General features: G+C 52.4%; 1 protein-coding gene across 2 annotated transcripts in view; it reads left to right on the top strand.

The window, feature by feature from the left end:
* The window catches only part of SLC26A9 (solute carrier family 26 member 9), a 33529-nt gene extending 21567 nt beyond the window's left edge, over positions 1-11962 (top strand). For both annotated transcript variants that reach the window (XM_047753619.1, XM_047753620.1), the window contains exons 13-21: positions 2225-2331; positions 3591-3660; positions 3788-3880; positions 4018-4131; positions 4766-5035; positions 6072-6126; positions 7749-7894; positions 10148-10219; positions 11881-11962. In XM_047753619.1, coding sequence (XP_047609575.1) covers positions 2225-2331; positions 3591-3660; positions 3788-3880; positions 4018-4131; positions 4766-5035; positions 6072-6126; positions 7749-7894; positions 10148-10219; positions 11881-11928 — 975 coding nt within the window. In that variant the 3' untranslated portion in view covers positions 11929-11962. The remainder of the gene's footprint in view (positions 1-2224; positions 2332-3590; positions 3661-3787; positions 3881-4017; positions 4132-4765; positions 5036-6071; positions 6127-7748; positions 7895-10147; positions 10220-11880) is intronic.
* Positions 11963-12607: the final 645 nt, after the last annotated feature.

Below are 12607 nucleotides of genomic sequence, written 5' to 3'. Positions count from 1 at the left end.
AGGTTAGCAGACTTCTCTGGAGCTCTATTTCTTCATCTGTAATGAGAATGAGTCATGGCTGTGTCACACACTGATTCTGAGGATTAAGCGTGATCATACTAGGAAAGCACCCTGTAGCCATAAGCACTCAGCAAACATGACTTATTGTTTTGATTAATCACATCCCCAGTGTATCTTCCGCTGGGCAGCAGAAATGAGGCTGCGATGTATCATCCCCACTTAAGCCCCATCATAAGCTGGGAGAGAGGCTTTACTAACCTCTTTTCAAAATGATGAAACCAAGGCTCAGAAAAAGGTTAAGTAACTCATCAAAGGCCACAGAAGCAATAAGTGGTATTCGGGACTGGAACTCCAAGTCTTAGTTAGACTCCAAACCTCTGGGCTGTTCCGTCTCACAGGAGAGGAGGCACACCTGCATGGTACGGGAAGGAAGTCCTTAAAGCCAAAGAAGTGAATGGTTCATCTGGGGTCCCACAGTGAATGAGTGATGAAGGCAGTAAGAAAAATAATGTTCCTTGGAGTCCCACAGTGGTCAACGAATCCGACTAGGAACCATGAGGTTGCGGGTTTGATCCCTGGCCCTGCTCAGTGGGTTAATGATGCGGTGTTGCCGTGAGCTGTGGTGTAGGATCTGGCATTACTGTGGCTGTGGTGTAGGCCAGCGGCTACAGCTCCATTCAACCCCTAGCCTGGAAACTTCCATATGCCACGGGTGCAGCCCTAGAAAAGGCACACAAAAAAAAGAAAGAAAGAAAAATAATGTCCCAATTCCCACCCCCAAAGATCTTACCACATCTCAGCAATCTCCCCACTGCAACAGTAGTCCCTGATATTCACATAGTGTTTGGGGTTTGCATCTGATCTTCACAATTCCCTACAGGAATGTGGGCAGATTTATTTCCTTTAGAGGAAGTTCCCATGTGGTGCAGAATCTGATGTTGTCACTGCAGTGGCTTGGGTTGCTACTGTGGCGTGGGTTCAATCCCTGGCCCAGGAACTTCCATATGCCGTGGCCAAAAAAAAAGGAAGAACTCGGGGGACTCTCAAGTATCATAGGAGACAACTATCAAAACTGCATCCAGGAGTTCCTGCTGTGGGGCAGGGAGTTAAGAATCCAACCGCAGGGAGTTCCCATTGTGGGGAAGCAGAAACAAATCCAACTAGCATCCATGAGGGTGTGGGTTTGATCCTTGGCCTCCTTCGGTGGGTTAAGGATCTGGCATTGCCATGAGCTGTGGTGTAGGTCGCAGATGTGGCTCGGGTCCTGCATTGCTATAGCTGTGGTGTAGGCTGCCAGCTGTAGCTCCCATTTGACCCCTAGCCTGGGAACTTCCATATGCCACAGGTGTGGCCCTAAAAAACTGCAAGGGCTCAGGTCACTGAGAGGGTACAGGTTCCATCCTCAGCCCAGCACAGCAGGTTGAAGGATCTGGCATTGCCACAGGTACAGTGTAGGATTCAAGCCCTGGCCCAGGAACTTCCATATGTCACGGTGTGGCCAAAAAAGAAAAAACTGCATCCAATCCTGCCCCCACCCAGGTCAGGAAGTGTAGATAAGCAGGTATTCATGTACTCAGTAAACTCAGATACTCAGTTTACTGTTGGGTGGAGGAAGGGGACTCATATTTATTGAGCACCCACTAAGCACCCATCACTAGGCTGGGACCTTATCTTCCTAACTCTCTGATGCTGTCATGAAGCTGATGTATTATCATTCCCCCTTTGTGGATTAACTAACTGAGGCTCACATTGCTAGTAAACAGGAGAATGAAACAGAACCCCTGCATATCTGACCCAGTTCTCACACTCCTGTCACTCCGCCACGCTGCCTCCCTGTGGGTGCCGGGATTGTCTGCTGACAACTAGCCATGATCAGGCAGTCACACTCAACCCAAGGGAACTGGGCAAGTGTAACCAAAGCATAAATAATGTAAAACGGTGCAGAAATGCTGTGAAAAGGGCAGGGTGGGCCTGGGGTTGTGCTAGCAGGGAGTGGCCTTAGCTGATCCAGGAAGATTCCCAATAGGGTAGTTTTCTCCCCAGGCATGCTTGGTTTTCGGCCACCCCAGCAACATAGAGAGTTTCCGGGGCCAGGGATCAGAGCCGAGCCACAGCTGCAGCCCGATCCTTAACCCACTGTGCTGGGCTCCAGAGACACTGCCAATCCCCTTGCGCCACAGCGGGAACTCCTCCCAAGCCTGTTTTGACATCTCTCTCCTCACAGTGCATCTGGGTGGTGAGCTTCCTCTCCGCCTTCTTCCTGAGTCTGCCGTATGGTGTGGCGGTGGGAGTTGCCTTCTCCGTCCTGGTGGTGGTCTTCCAGACCCAGTTGTAAGTAACAGCCCCTCCCCCCAAGGCACAGCAGCGGGGGCCCCTGGGCCCATCTGCCAAGGGCTCCCCTGCCGAGGCCTGGCCCAGCCTGCTGTGCCTTCTGGAGGTGCTGCCAGGCCTGAGGAGAGCCCAGCCCAGCCAGGACTGTCATCACAGGCTGAGCTGACTTCCCGTATGCTAAATACCCAGGCTGTCATGGTCCTGAAGGGCTGGGGGCTCAGAAAAAGTAGAGGATGAGCAGGTGGGTGAGCTTAGTGTCCTTTCAAGGGTACTGCCAGACCCCAGACAGAATGGGTCCTCACCCCAGAGGAATACAAGGGCAGAAAATAGATATCTCCTTCCTATGAAAACACTTAGGATTTCCCACCGTGGCTCAGTGGTTAACGAATATGACTAGGAACGATGAGCGGGCAGGTTCGGTCCCTGGCCTTGCTCAGTGAGTTAAGGATCTGGTGTTGCTGTGAGCTGTGGTGTAGGTTGCAGATGTAGCTCGAATCTGGCATTGCTGTGGCTCTGGCGTAGGCCAGTGGCTCCATGTCCGATTCAACCCCTAGCCTAGGGACCTCCATATGCCCCGGGTGCGGCCCTAGAAAATACAAAAAAAAAAAAAAATCAAGTAGAGGAGTTCCCTTTGTGGCTCAGCAGTTGACGAACCTGACTAGGATCCATTAGGATGCAGGTTCAGTCCCTGGCCTCGCTCAGTGGGTTAAGGATCCAGCATTGCTGTAAGCTGTGGTGTAGGTCACAGATGTGGCTCAGATCCCGAGTTGCTGTGGCTATGGCTGTGGTGTAGGCCCGTGGCTACAGCTCCACTTCAACCCTAGCCTGGGAACTTATATATGCCGCGGGTGCAGCCCTAAAAAGACCAAAAAAAAAAAAAATCAAATAGAGCAGACCAGATGTTCAGGGCAAGGCAGGAAGGATGCCACATGTTAGGGAAGCCCTGTTTTCTCTTCTTGAGAATGCAGAACCACGTGGTAACTTCAGGGCCACTTACTCTGGTCGCTGTGTGTACCCGTACCCTTTCTCCCCACTGAGCCCCAGTCTGGGAGCTAATTCTGGAGCTACCTGTCATCTCTCTAATTATAGCCCAGCCACAGGCCACCAGGCATGGGTCTTCAGTGCAGAAAGACAAACATAACAGGCCTAGAGTGAGGAAGGGAACTGCTCTGCCTCTGCCCAGTCCCCAGCCCCAGAATCCTTCCAGAAACATCCACTAAGAGCATTCTCTTCTTTTTTTCTTTTTCTTCTTCATCCAGTCGAAATGGCTATGCTTTGGCTCAAGTCATGGACACTGACATCTATGTGAATCCCAAGACCTATAATAGGGTGGGTAATCCAAGCTTATAACCTCTTCTTTTGTCCTATCCCCACCCCAAATAAGAAGTTTTTTAAAAAAGCAAAAAAGCCTATAATGATATTGCTACTACCTGAGCTGAGTGTCCCTGTCTCACAGGTCCAGGAAATCCAGGGGATTAAGATTGTCACTTACTGCTCCCCTCTCTATTTTGCCAACTCAGAGATCTTCAGGCAAAAGGTCATTGCCAAGGTAAGGCTCAGTCCTCGGGTGACCGGAGGGGCTGGACAGAGCACGCCCAGATGATGCATTAAAGGGAGCTGGGAGTTGAGAACAGGCCACCTCCAAAGAGGGTGGAATCAAGACTACTCTGGGCTCTCTCCCTGCAGACAGGTGTGGACCCACAGAAAGTACTGCTGGCCAAGCAGAAATACCTCAAGAAGCAGGAGAAGAGGAGAACGATGCCCACGCAACAGAGGAAGTCTCTATTTATGAAAACCAAGGTGAACTGAGGCTAGAAAGAGCCCATGCCCTCTCCCTGGCCCTCTCTGGTCTTGCCACTCGGTGCCCCACCTCCCAGTAGCCTTGAAGGCAAAGACATCAGGTCTCTGCAGCCATTGCCTGGTGGCCTTGCCTGGTGGGCATCTTCTCCTTGGGTGAGGAGCGGCCAGCTCCTGGGGTAATCACTGAACTCCCATGGCACCTCTTCATTTTCTGGCTAAGACATACCCATGGAACAACCCCAGATACGGAGGAGCAATGAATTTTCAGGGTACCCAGCCAACCTAGCATTAGCAAGGTGGAGGTGGGCGTGGGAATCCCGGGGACAAGAAGGCAGACACAGATAAATGCGAAAATGACCTCAATTGTTCCCAAAAGGGCTTCCTCACAGAGCAGAAGGGGCTGAGGCTTCAGGGCCTCTCTTGGACGGTTCCTGCAAATTGCAATGGGTTGCGGGAGATCAGACATGCAGGACCTGCCTAAAGAAGGGGTGTGGGGAGACACCAGGCCTGTGGGCTCTTCGTGGCTTGTATTCACGACCATCAGATTCAGTTACTCACCTCCACTTGCATGTTCCTTGCTGCTGTGATGGAGTTTGATGATTCCTGACTCTGCCCTCCCTCTCCCACCCTCCAGACTGTCTCCCTGCAGGAGCTGCAGCAGGACTTTGAGAATGCCTCCCCGACCGACCCCAACAACAACCAGACGCCTGCCAATGGCGCCAGCGTGTCCTACATCACCCTCAGCCCTGACAGCTCCACAGCTGTCCCTTGTGAGCCCCTGGCCTCCGCTGAGCCCAGGGACATGCTGGCCAGCGTCCCACCCTTTGTCACTTTCCACACCCTCATCCTGGACATGAGTGGCATCAGCTTTGTGGACCTGATGGGAATCAAAGCTCTGGCCAAGGTGAGGCCCTCCGGCAGAGGGATGCCAGCTCTCCTCCCCCACACGGTCCTCCCTGCTCTTCCACCAGCCCTCATTTCCACCAGCCGAGCCAGGAAGCTCAGCGAGGAGGCTAACAGCTCCTAGGATCCTTTTCCCCAGATGCCACTGCAGAGCAGGCCCAGGCAGTCCAAGACGATGAGTGCCTGGGAAGGAGTACCAGAGCCAGGCTCTGCTGGGTCACCTGTCCTAGCACCCAAGTTCCCTCTCGGACTGCCAGGAACCCACCCCAGCGTCCCCTGGGGAGAGTTCAACTGGGTCCTGATGCATGATCTGTTGCTCCTTCCTATATTCACCCAGACACTAGCATCCGCTGGTTCTGGCCAACCGAGGAAAGGAGAAGAAATAACATCAGTGCCCCACATCCTTACGCCAAACAGGCAGCTCACTGAACACCTTGAGTAAATGTATCCATCTGATGTCTTCTCAGCAGCCATTTCCAATGGCAAGGAGTCAGCAAACCTCAGAGCTGGGCCATAGAGAGGCAGCTCAGGGAAACCAGCCGGTCCAGAGGGCACACAGGCTGATGTTGTCATCATCAGCCAGGTGCACAGAGGCTCCATCCCCAGCTGTGGGCTCAGCTGGCTTCCGTAGCCTGGACCTGGGGTCCATTCAGGGAAAGCCCTGGCCTCTCTGGGCCTCAGTCTTCCTCTACATGATCTGCCTGAAGCCACACATTCACGGGAGAGATGGAGTCTGGGACTCTCAGCTACGGAAAGAAAAGATCTGGCCCCATACAAAGGGGCCTCGGGGACTTTAAGTGGCTGCCTGGTTGGCAAAGCCCCATGTCCTCCCCGCTTTCCAGAGGAGCAATCCGCCAACACTCCAGGGAGAAGTGGTGTGCTTTGCTGCTATTTTTATCTTTGGCTGCCAGGGCTCTCAGGGCTGCTTATTTGTTTGGCTTCCCCTCTGAAGTGCATTTTGTGAATCACTTTTGAGATCCACTCAGAACATTCTTTTCCTTTTGTCTCCCTACCCCACCCCCCTCCCCACCCCCCAGCTGAGCTCCACTTACAGGAAGATTGGTGTGCAGGTCTTCTTGGTGAACATTCATGGTAAGAGAAGGCGGATGGTTAGGAGACCGGGAGGCTGGTGAGGGAGTAGGGTAGGAACAGGTGGGGGGGATGCTGAATAGCGAGGGGGGTGGAAATGAGAACACCCAAACGTTCTCCCAAACTACTGCCTGCTTGTAAGAGCTTCAGGCACGAGTCAGAAGGGACCACAGCTAGAGTATATAAACATCCTAGGGGTCTCAAAAACAGAGTAGGGGATTGTGGAGTTAAGGACAATGATGGCGCTCCCGTGGTGGCTCAGTGGTTGGCAAACTCGACTAGCATCCATGAAGACATGGGTTCGATCTCTGGCTTTGCTCATTGGGTTAAGGATCTGTCATGAGCTGCATGTAGGTGGCAGACGCAGCTCGGATCTGGAGTTGATGTGGCTGTGGCTGTGGCATAGACCAGTGGCTTCAGCTCCGATTGGACCCCTAGCCTGGGAACCTCCATATGCCATGAGTGTGGCCCTAAAAAGACAAAAAAGATCAAAAAAAAAGAAAGAAAGGGAGTTCCCGTCGTGGCTCAGTGGTTAACAAATCCGACTAGGAACCATGAGGTTGCAGGTTCGATCCCTGGCCTTGCTTAGTGGGTTAAGGATCCGGCATTGCCGTGAGCTGTGGTGTAGGTTGCAGACGCGGCTCGGATCTGGCGTTGTTGTGGCTGTGGTGTAGGCTGGCGGCTACAGCTCTGATTCGACCCCTAGCCTGGGAACCTCCATATGCTATAGGAGCAGCCCTAGAAAAGGCAAAAAGACAAAAAGACAAAAAAAAAAAAAGGACAGCTAGGGGAGTTCCCTGGTGGCTCAGTGGGTTAAGGATCCAGTGTTGTCACTGCTGTGGTATAGTTTCCATCCCTGGCCTGGGAATTTCCACATGTCACAGGTATGGCAACTAGGATTCTAATTTGCCCCACCAGTAACTTGCCACCTATCTCCTTGGTCAGGTCACTTCATCTATCTAGGGATCAGTTGCCACCTTCATAAAATGAGGGGGTGGACCAGATGAATTTGGGCATCTTCTCTACGGTATAGTTAGATATACCGTAACTATCCAGGGAAGATTCAGACATACAATTTTATAGGCACACAGCCTCCAAGGGGCACACACACACAGCCTCAAGGACATGTCCAAGTGGCAGTGGACCTTCGCCTTGTTAGCATGTATACAGAGTGCAGGGATGTGGACACACAGCAGGTGCACACAGACACACAAGGGAATGGGAAGGGGCCCATACACACCCCGATTCCCTCGGAGGTCAGAGCCTGCCAGCAGGCCTAGGCAGTTGCAGCTCCGCTCAGGGAGAGCGTCTGTACCGACAGTGACCTGCTCTGTGTGTGCTCTGGAGTTAGAGCAGAGGCTCTCCCCCCCACCCCTCACTGGACACCCCCCCAGATCGTTTAGCCTTTCCCTCTGGAATCACCGCAAACTACCAACTCCCTGAATCCAACTGCTTCCTTCTGCCCTGGGTTGAATGGTCAGCATCCTTGAGCTCAAGTTGCCCCCTGCTGTCCAGAACTGATACTGCAAAGCCTGCTCTCCCCTTCCCTCTCACCATCTTCCCCTGCCCCCAGCTCCAGTCCACAATGGGGTTACCTTTTGAAGATGCTCTTTCTCTCCTTCCAGCCCAGGTGTACAATGACATTAGCCACGGAGGCGTCTTTGAAGATGGGTGTCTAGAGCGCAATCACGTCTTTCCCAGCATACACGATGCTGTCCTCTTTGCCCAGGCAAAGGCCCAGGAAGTGGCCCCAGGACATGCTTTCCGAGGGGTAAGATGTCTGTGCTTAGAGAACCCTGGGCCCCAGGGCACTGAAATAGCAGGATGGTTTGGGTTCCAACACCAATTCTGTTGTTTAACTTTTCTGGGAGTTCCCGTCAATCCTCAACTACGATCCATGAGGATGCGGGTTTGATTCCCGGCCTTGCTCAGTGGGTGAAGGATCCGGTGTTGCTATGAGCTGTGGTGTACATTGCAGACACAGCTCAGATCCTGCCTTGCTGGGACTGTGGCATAGGCTGGCAGCAGCACCTCTGATTGGACCTGGGAGCTTCCAAATGCCAAAGGTGCAGACCAAAAAAGCAAAAAGATAAATGTTTCTGAAGCTGTTTTCTTATCTGTAGAATGGTTACCCCAAGGTAATATTACATAACTCACAGGATTTTTCTTTTATTTTGACTTTAGGATCATCTGATCATATTTTTTATGTCCCTTTCAAGAGTTTTGTATTATAAAATTCTTTACCAACATTAATTTCCAGATCACACAAACACCCAAAGCGTAGTAGGTTATGCCCAGAATTCTGGCACAGCCGACCCTCTCCTGCTCCTTCCCTCTCTCTAGAAGAAGCCTTGGAGAAGGGAGGGGAGTAAGCCTGCCCGTTTTAATTTAGCAGAGCTTAGAGATTTCAGACTGGTGATGGATGAAGAGTATGGCTCAGGGTTTTGTCTCAGCTTCTTGACATTTAATTTCCTAGCTCAGTAAGCGGTATGCAAATGAGCTACAAATAACACTGTCTACAAATAACACTCCAGAAAGCCCGGGAGGCAGAAAAATCTCATCCTGCTGGAGTCCTTGCCCAGGCCTCCCCAGCCAACCCCACCTCCAAGATTGCCCTCCCAGCTCATGCTGCCCTTGACCTCCCAAGACTCTGTGTTGTGCCCATGATAAAAAAAATAAAATAACAAAAAACAATAACGAAAAAACAAAAAACCTCTTCTGCCCTCTGTGGGTCCTCAGAAAGTCTTTTCTGGCCCCAGGGCAACCATTTGCTCTTTGCTTTAAGAGATTGATAAAGGTGAAGCCATCTGTTCTAAGTGCTGAAAGCCTGCCCAAGGAAACACGGGGCCTGGCGCCAGCCCATGGCACACAGAGAGAAACTGTGTGAGAGCAAAGGCCTTTCTGGCCACATGCACCTCGTCGCCAGAGCAAAGAGAGAGATTCTGGAAGAATCCTCAGCATCTGTTATTGCACAAATAATGTCCAGTTACTACAGTGTAGATTTTTTTTTTTTTTTTTGCTTTTTAGGGCCACACTTGTGGCATATGGAGGTTCCCAGGCTAGGGGTCTAATTGGAGCTGTTGCCACCAGTCTACGCCAGAGCCACAGCAATGCAGGATCCGAGCCGCGTCTGCGACCTACGCCACAGCTCACAGCAATGCCGGGATCCTTAACCCACTGAGCAAGGCTGGGATCGAACCCCCATCCTCATGGATCTTAGTTGGGTTCGTTAACACCTGAGCCACGATGGGAACTCTGCTAGGGTGTAGATATTCTTAAAAATTTATATTATACCCATTGTACATTTACATGTTACAGAATATATGCACATATACAAATTACACACACACACCCTTTTCAACTGTGCAATGAAGGAGAACCAGCAAAGTGAGTTCAAGTACCCTCCTTTTACAGATGAGGAAACAGACTTCCAGGGCGGGGAAACGGACAGCTAGCCAGTCCTCCCCATAAGCTAGGTAACCCTCTCTGCCTCTGAAGAGCCTCACTGCAGAGGCCACCCCTGATGCACACCTGTCTGCTGTGAGGAAGAAGAGCACAGCTGGGCTGTATTTTGAGAGGCAAATGAGGGAGGCGAGGGAAGGGGCAAGAGGGTGAGTTGAGTCAGAACCTGTGGTCCCCCAGAGTTTCCGTCGTGGCTCAGTGGTTAGTGAATCCGACTAGGAACCATGAGGTTGCAGGTTCGATCCTTGGCCATGCTCAGTGGGTTAAGGATCCAGCGTTGCCATGAGCTGTGGTGTAGGTCGAAGATGCGGCTCGGATCCCGTGTTGCTGTGGCTCTGGTGTAGGCCGGCGGCTACAGCTCCAGTTAGACCCCTAGCCTGAGAACCTCCATATGCCGTGGGAGCAGCCAACAAATGGCAAAAAGACAGAAAAAAAAAAAAAAAAAAAAGAACATGTGGTCCCCCCTCTCCTTCTCCCCTGGAGCCTGCCCTTGGAGCCAGGCTGTCATTCAGGCACTGGCACTCATTCTGCTCCCCTTTCCTTCCTCCCCGCCCCTGTCCAGGCTCCAGTGGACCCTGAGCTCTCTTTGTACGATTCGGAGGAGGACGGCCCCAGCTACTGGGACTTGGAGCAGGTAAGCTGAGTGGATGGAGGAAGAGCCTCTCAAACCCACAGTGTTGGCTGGACTCCTCCACCTCCAAGCCAGAGCAGTCACCTTGAAGGCAACAACGTTTCTTTCTCATCTTTCTTTTAATAGCAGATCTTAATTCTTCTCACTCCGGGAAAGGCATCCTGGGGGAGGGGAGAGTCACTGGACCAAGTCCTGGAGAACTCATATCTATTCTTAACTCTCCAACGCACAGGCCACGGGATTTGGGGCAAGCCAAGTAACACCACACGGCCCCAGGGTTTATCTTGTAAAAAATAAGGGAAATGGGGGACATACCTGTCCCATCTCCTAACAAGATGAGTGGGAGAGTCCTTTGGTGGCTTTTTTTTTTTTTCATTAATTCAGTTGGTATTTATAGAGTGCCCACAACTTGCCACACACTATTCGAGGGTAGGCACACAGCAGTGAACAAAACAAAGACCCCTGCCCTTGGAAAACTTCTATTCTGGTAGGATCCGATGGATTCAAGGGATACAAATATGACTGTATATGTATATGGAAGGAACTTAAGAGCTAAGAGCTATGGGAGTTCCCGTCATGGTGCAGAGGAAACGGATCTGACTAGGAACCATGAAGTTGCAGGTTCGATCCTTGGCCTCGCTCAGCGGGCTAAGGATCCGGCGTTGCCGTGAGCTATGGTATAGGTCGCGGACGCAGCTCAGAACTGTGGTTGCTGTGGCTGTGGTGTAGGCCAGCAGCTGTAGCTCTGATTGGACCCCTAGTCTGGGAACCTCCATACGCCATGGGTGCAGCCCTAGAAAAAGGAAAAAAATGGGGGCGGGGGGGAAGCACTATGGAGATGTGAAGTGTTACTTCTCATAGAGCCGGAAGTCCTGGCATGAAGAGGATTCCCAGCCCCATGCCCTGAATCAAAAGAAACCAGATGACTAGGTTTAGAGGAATCTAGCTTTGCGTCTAACAGATATAACATCTCACTTTGTTACCTCTTCCCCTTCTGTTTGGCCCATGGTCCTCTGAACACCTCTCTGGGAGGGCTGATGGCATGTGGGGGGTGTTATGAAATAGGGCCAGGACAACGAAGATTTGGCAGACTGATTTCTGGGCCTTCAGGGAATCTCCAGCACATTCCCCAAACCTGGAGAGGACCAAAACAGCTTATCAGAGCAAGAAAGGACTTCAGAGCTTGTCTGATCGCAACCCTCGTTTTATCTAATGAATAAAGCGGAGTGAGAAAGGAGGGAAAGGCCTGGGGAGGTCAGACACCACACCGCAGGGGATTCAGAATCAGCCTTCCATGGAGTTCTTATTGTGGCTCCGACAACATAGTTGGATCCCTGGCCTCACCCAGTGCAGTGTCCCTGCCAGCTGCGGCACAGGTAGCAGCTGCAGCTCCAATTGGACCCCTAGCTGTTAAAAAAAAAAAAGGAAAAAAATGAGACTTCAAGCATCCTCTCTTGTCACCTCAGTACCAGTTCACCTCTTGCACTGGCCCTGCCTCTTCGTGTTCACATACATGGCACACATCCGGCCAGCACACTTCCTCAGGATGCCTCTTTCTATCCAGAGGTTTGGCAGGGCCAACCCGCTGGACTGTGACCACTGTGAACCCACAGGTTCTAACGCTCTCTCTCTCCCCATCCCCTCTCCTTCCTGCGGCCCCACAGGAGATGTTCGGAAGCATGTTTCACACAGAGACCCTGACAGCCCTGTGAGGGCCCAGCTGGTTCACGCGGCTTGCCTTCCAGAGCACCCCGGCACCTGGGACTGCCAACAAGCTTGAGCCCGGGACCACGGGGCGTGGAGGAGAGAGAACACCTCCATCGGGACTCTGGTCTCTCCCCACCCTCCGCCCCGTCCTCTCTCCTGCCCCTACTTCCCTCGTGGCATCTCTGGAGCAAGCCATTCCCAGCAGCAGGGAAAGCCACCTCTTCACCGTTCTGCTGACCCTCAGGGCCCCGGCCAGCAAGAAGCCAAGCTCCTGCCCAGCACACAGTTATGCCCCCATGCCCCTACCTGTGGCAGCCCGTGGGACCCCCACCCCCACACCACTTGCCAGCCTTTAAGAACAAGCCAAGAACAGAGGGGAAGCCATGTGCTGATGTGGAGTACAAGCTTGCAAGAGGTCTTGGGGCCAGCACAGCTTGGCGTCAGGGGGTGTCAAGCTGTCACAGGACACAGGGGCAAACTTGCTTAGGACTCTGGGGCTTGCCCCACCAGCTGCTCCACGTCTGGCCCTGGCAGCTCTGTACTGCTTGGGACCGTGAGCTGCCACAACCCAGGAATCTCCGTCTTGGTGACAGCGTCCCCTTCCTCTTCATCTCAAGCCTGCTGAGACCTCCACTGTTATTTAGCACATCAGACCGTAGCCTGGGGGGTGGCCAACAGAGCCAC

This window comes from Phacochoerus africanus, chromosome 11, assembly GCF_016906955.1.
Source record: "Phacochoerus africanus isolate WHEZ1 chromosome 11, ROS_Pafr_v1, whole genome shotgun sequence".
NCBI classification, from domain to species: domain Eukaryota; kingdom Metazoa; phylum Chordata; class Mammalia; order Artiodactyla; family Suidae; genus Phacochoerus; species Phacochoerus africanus.
The sequence above is the reverse complement of the archived record's forward strand: the minus strand, read 5'-3'. Positions and strand labels throughout refer to the sequence as shown.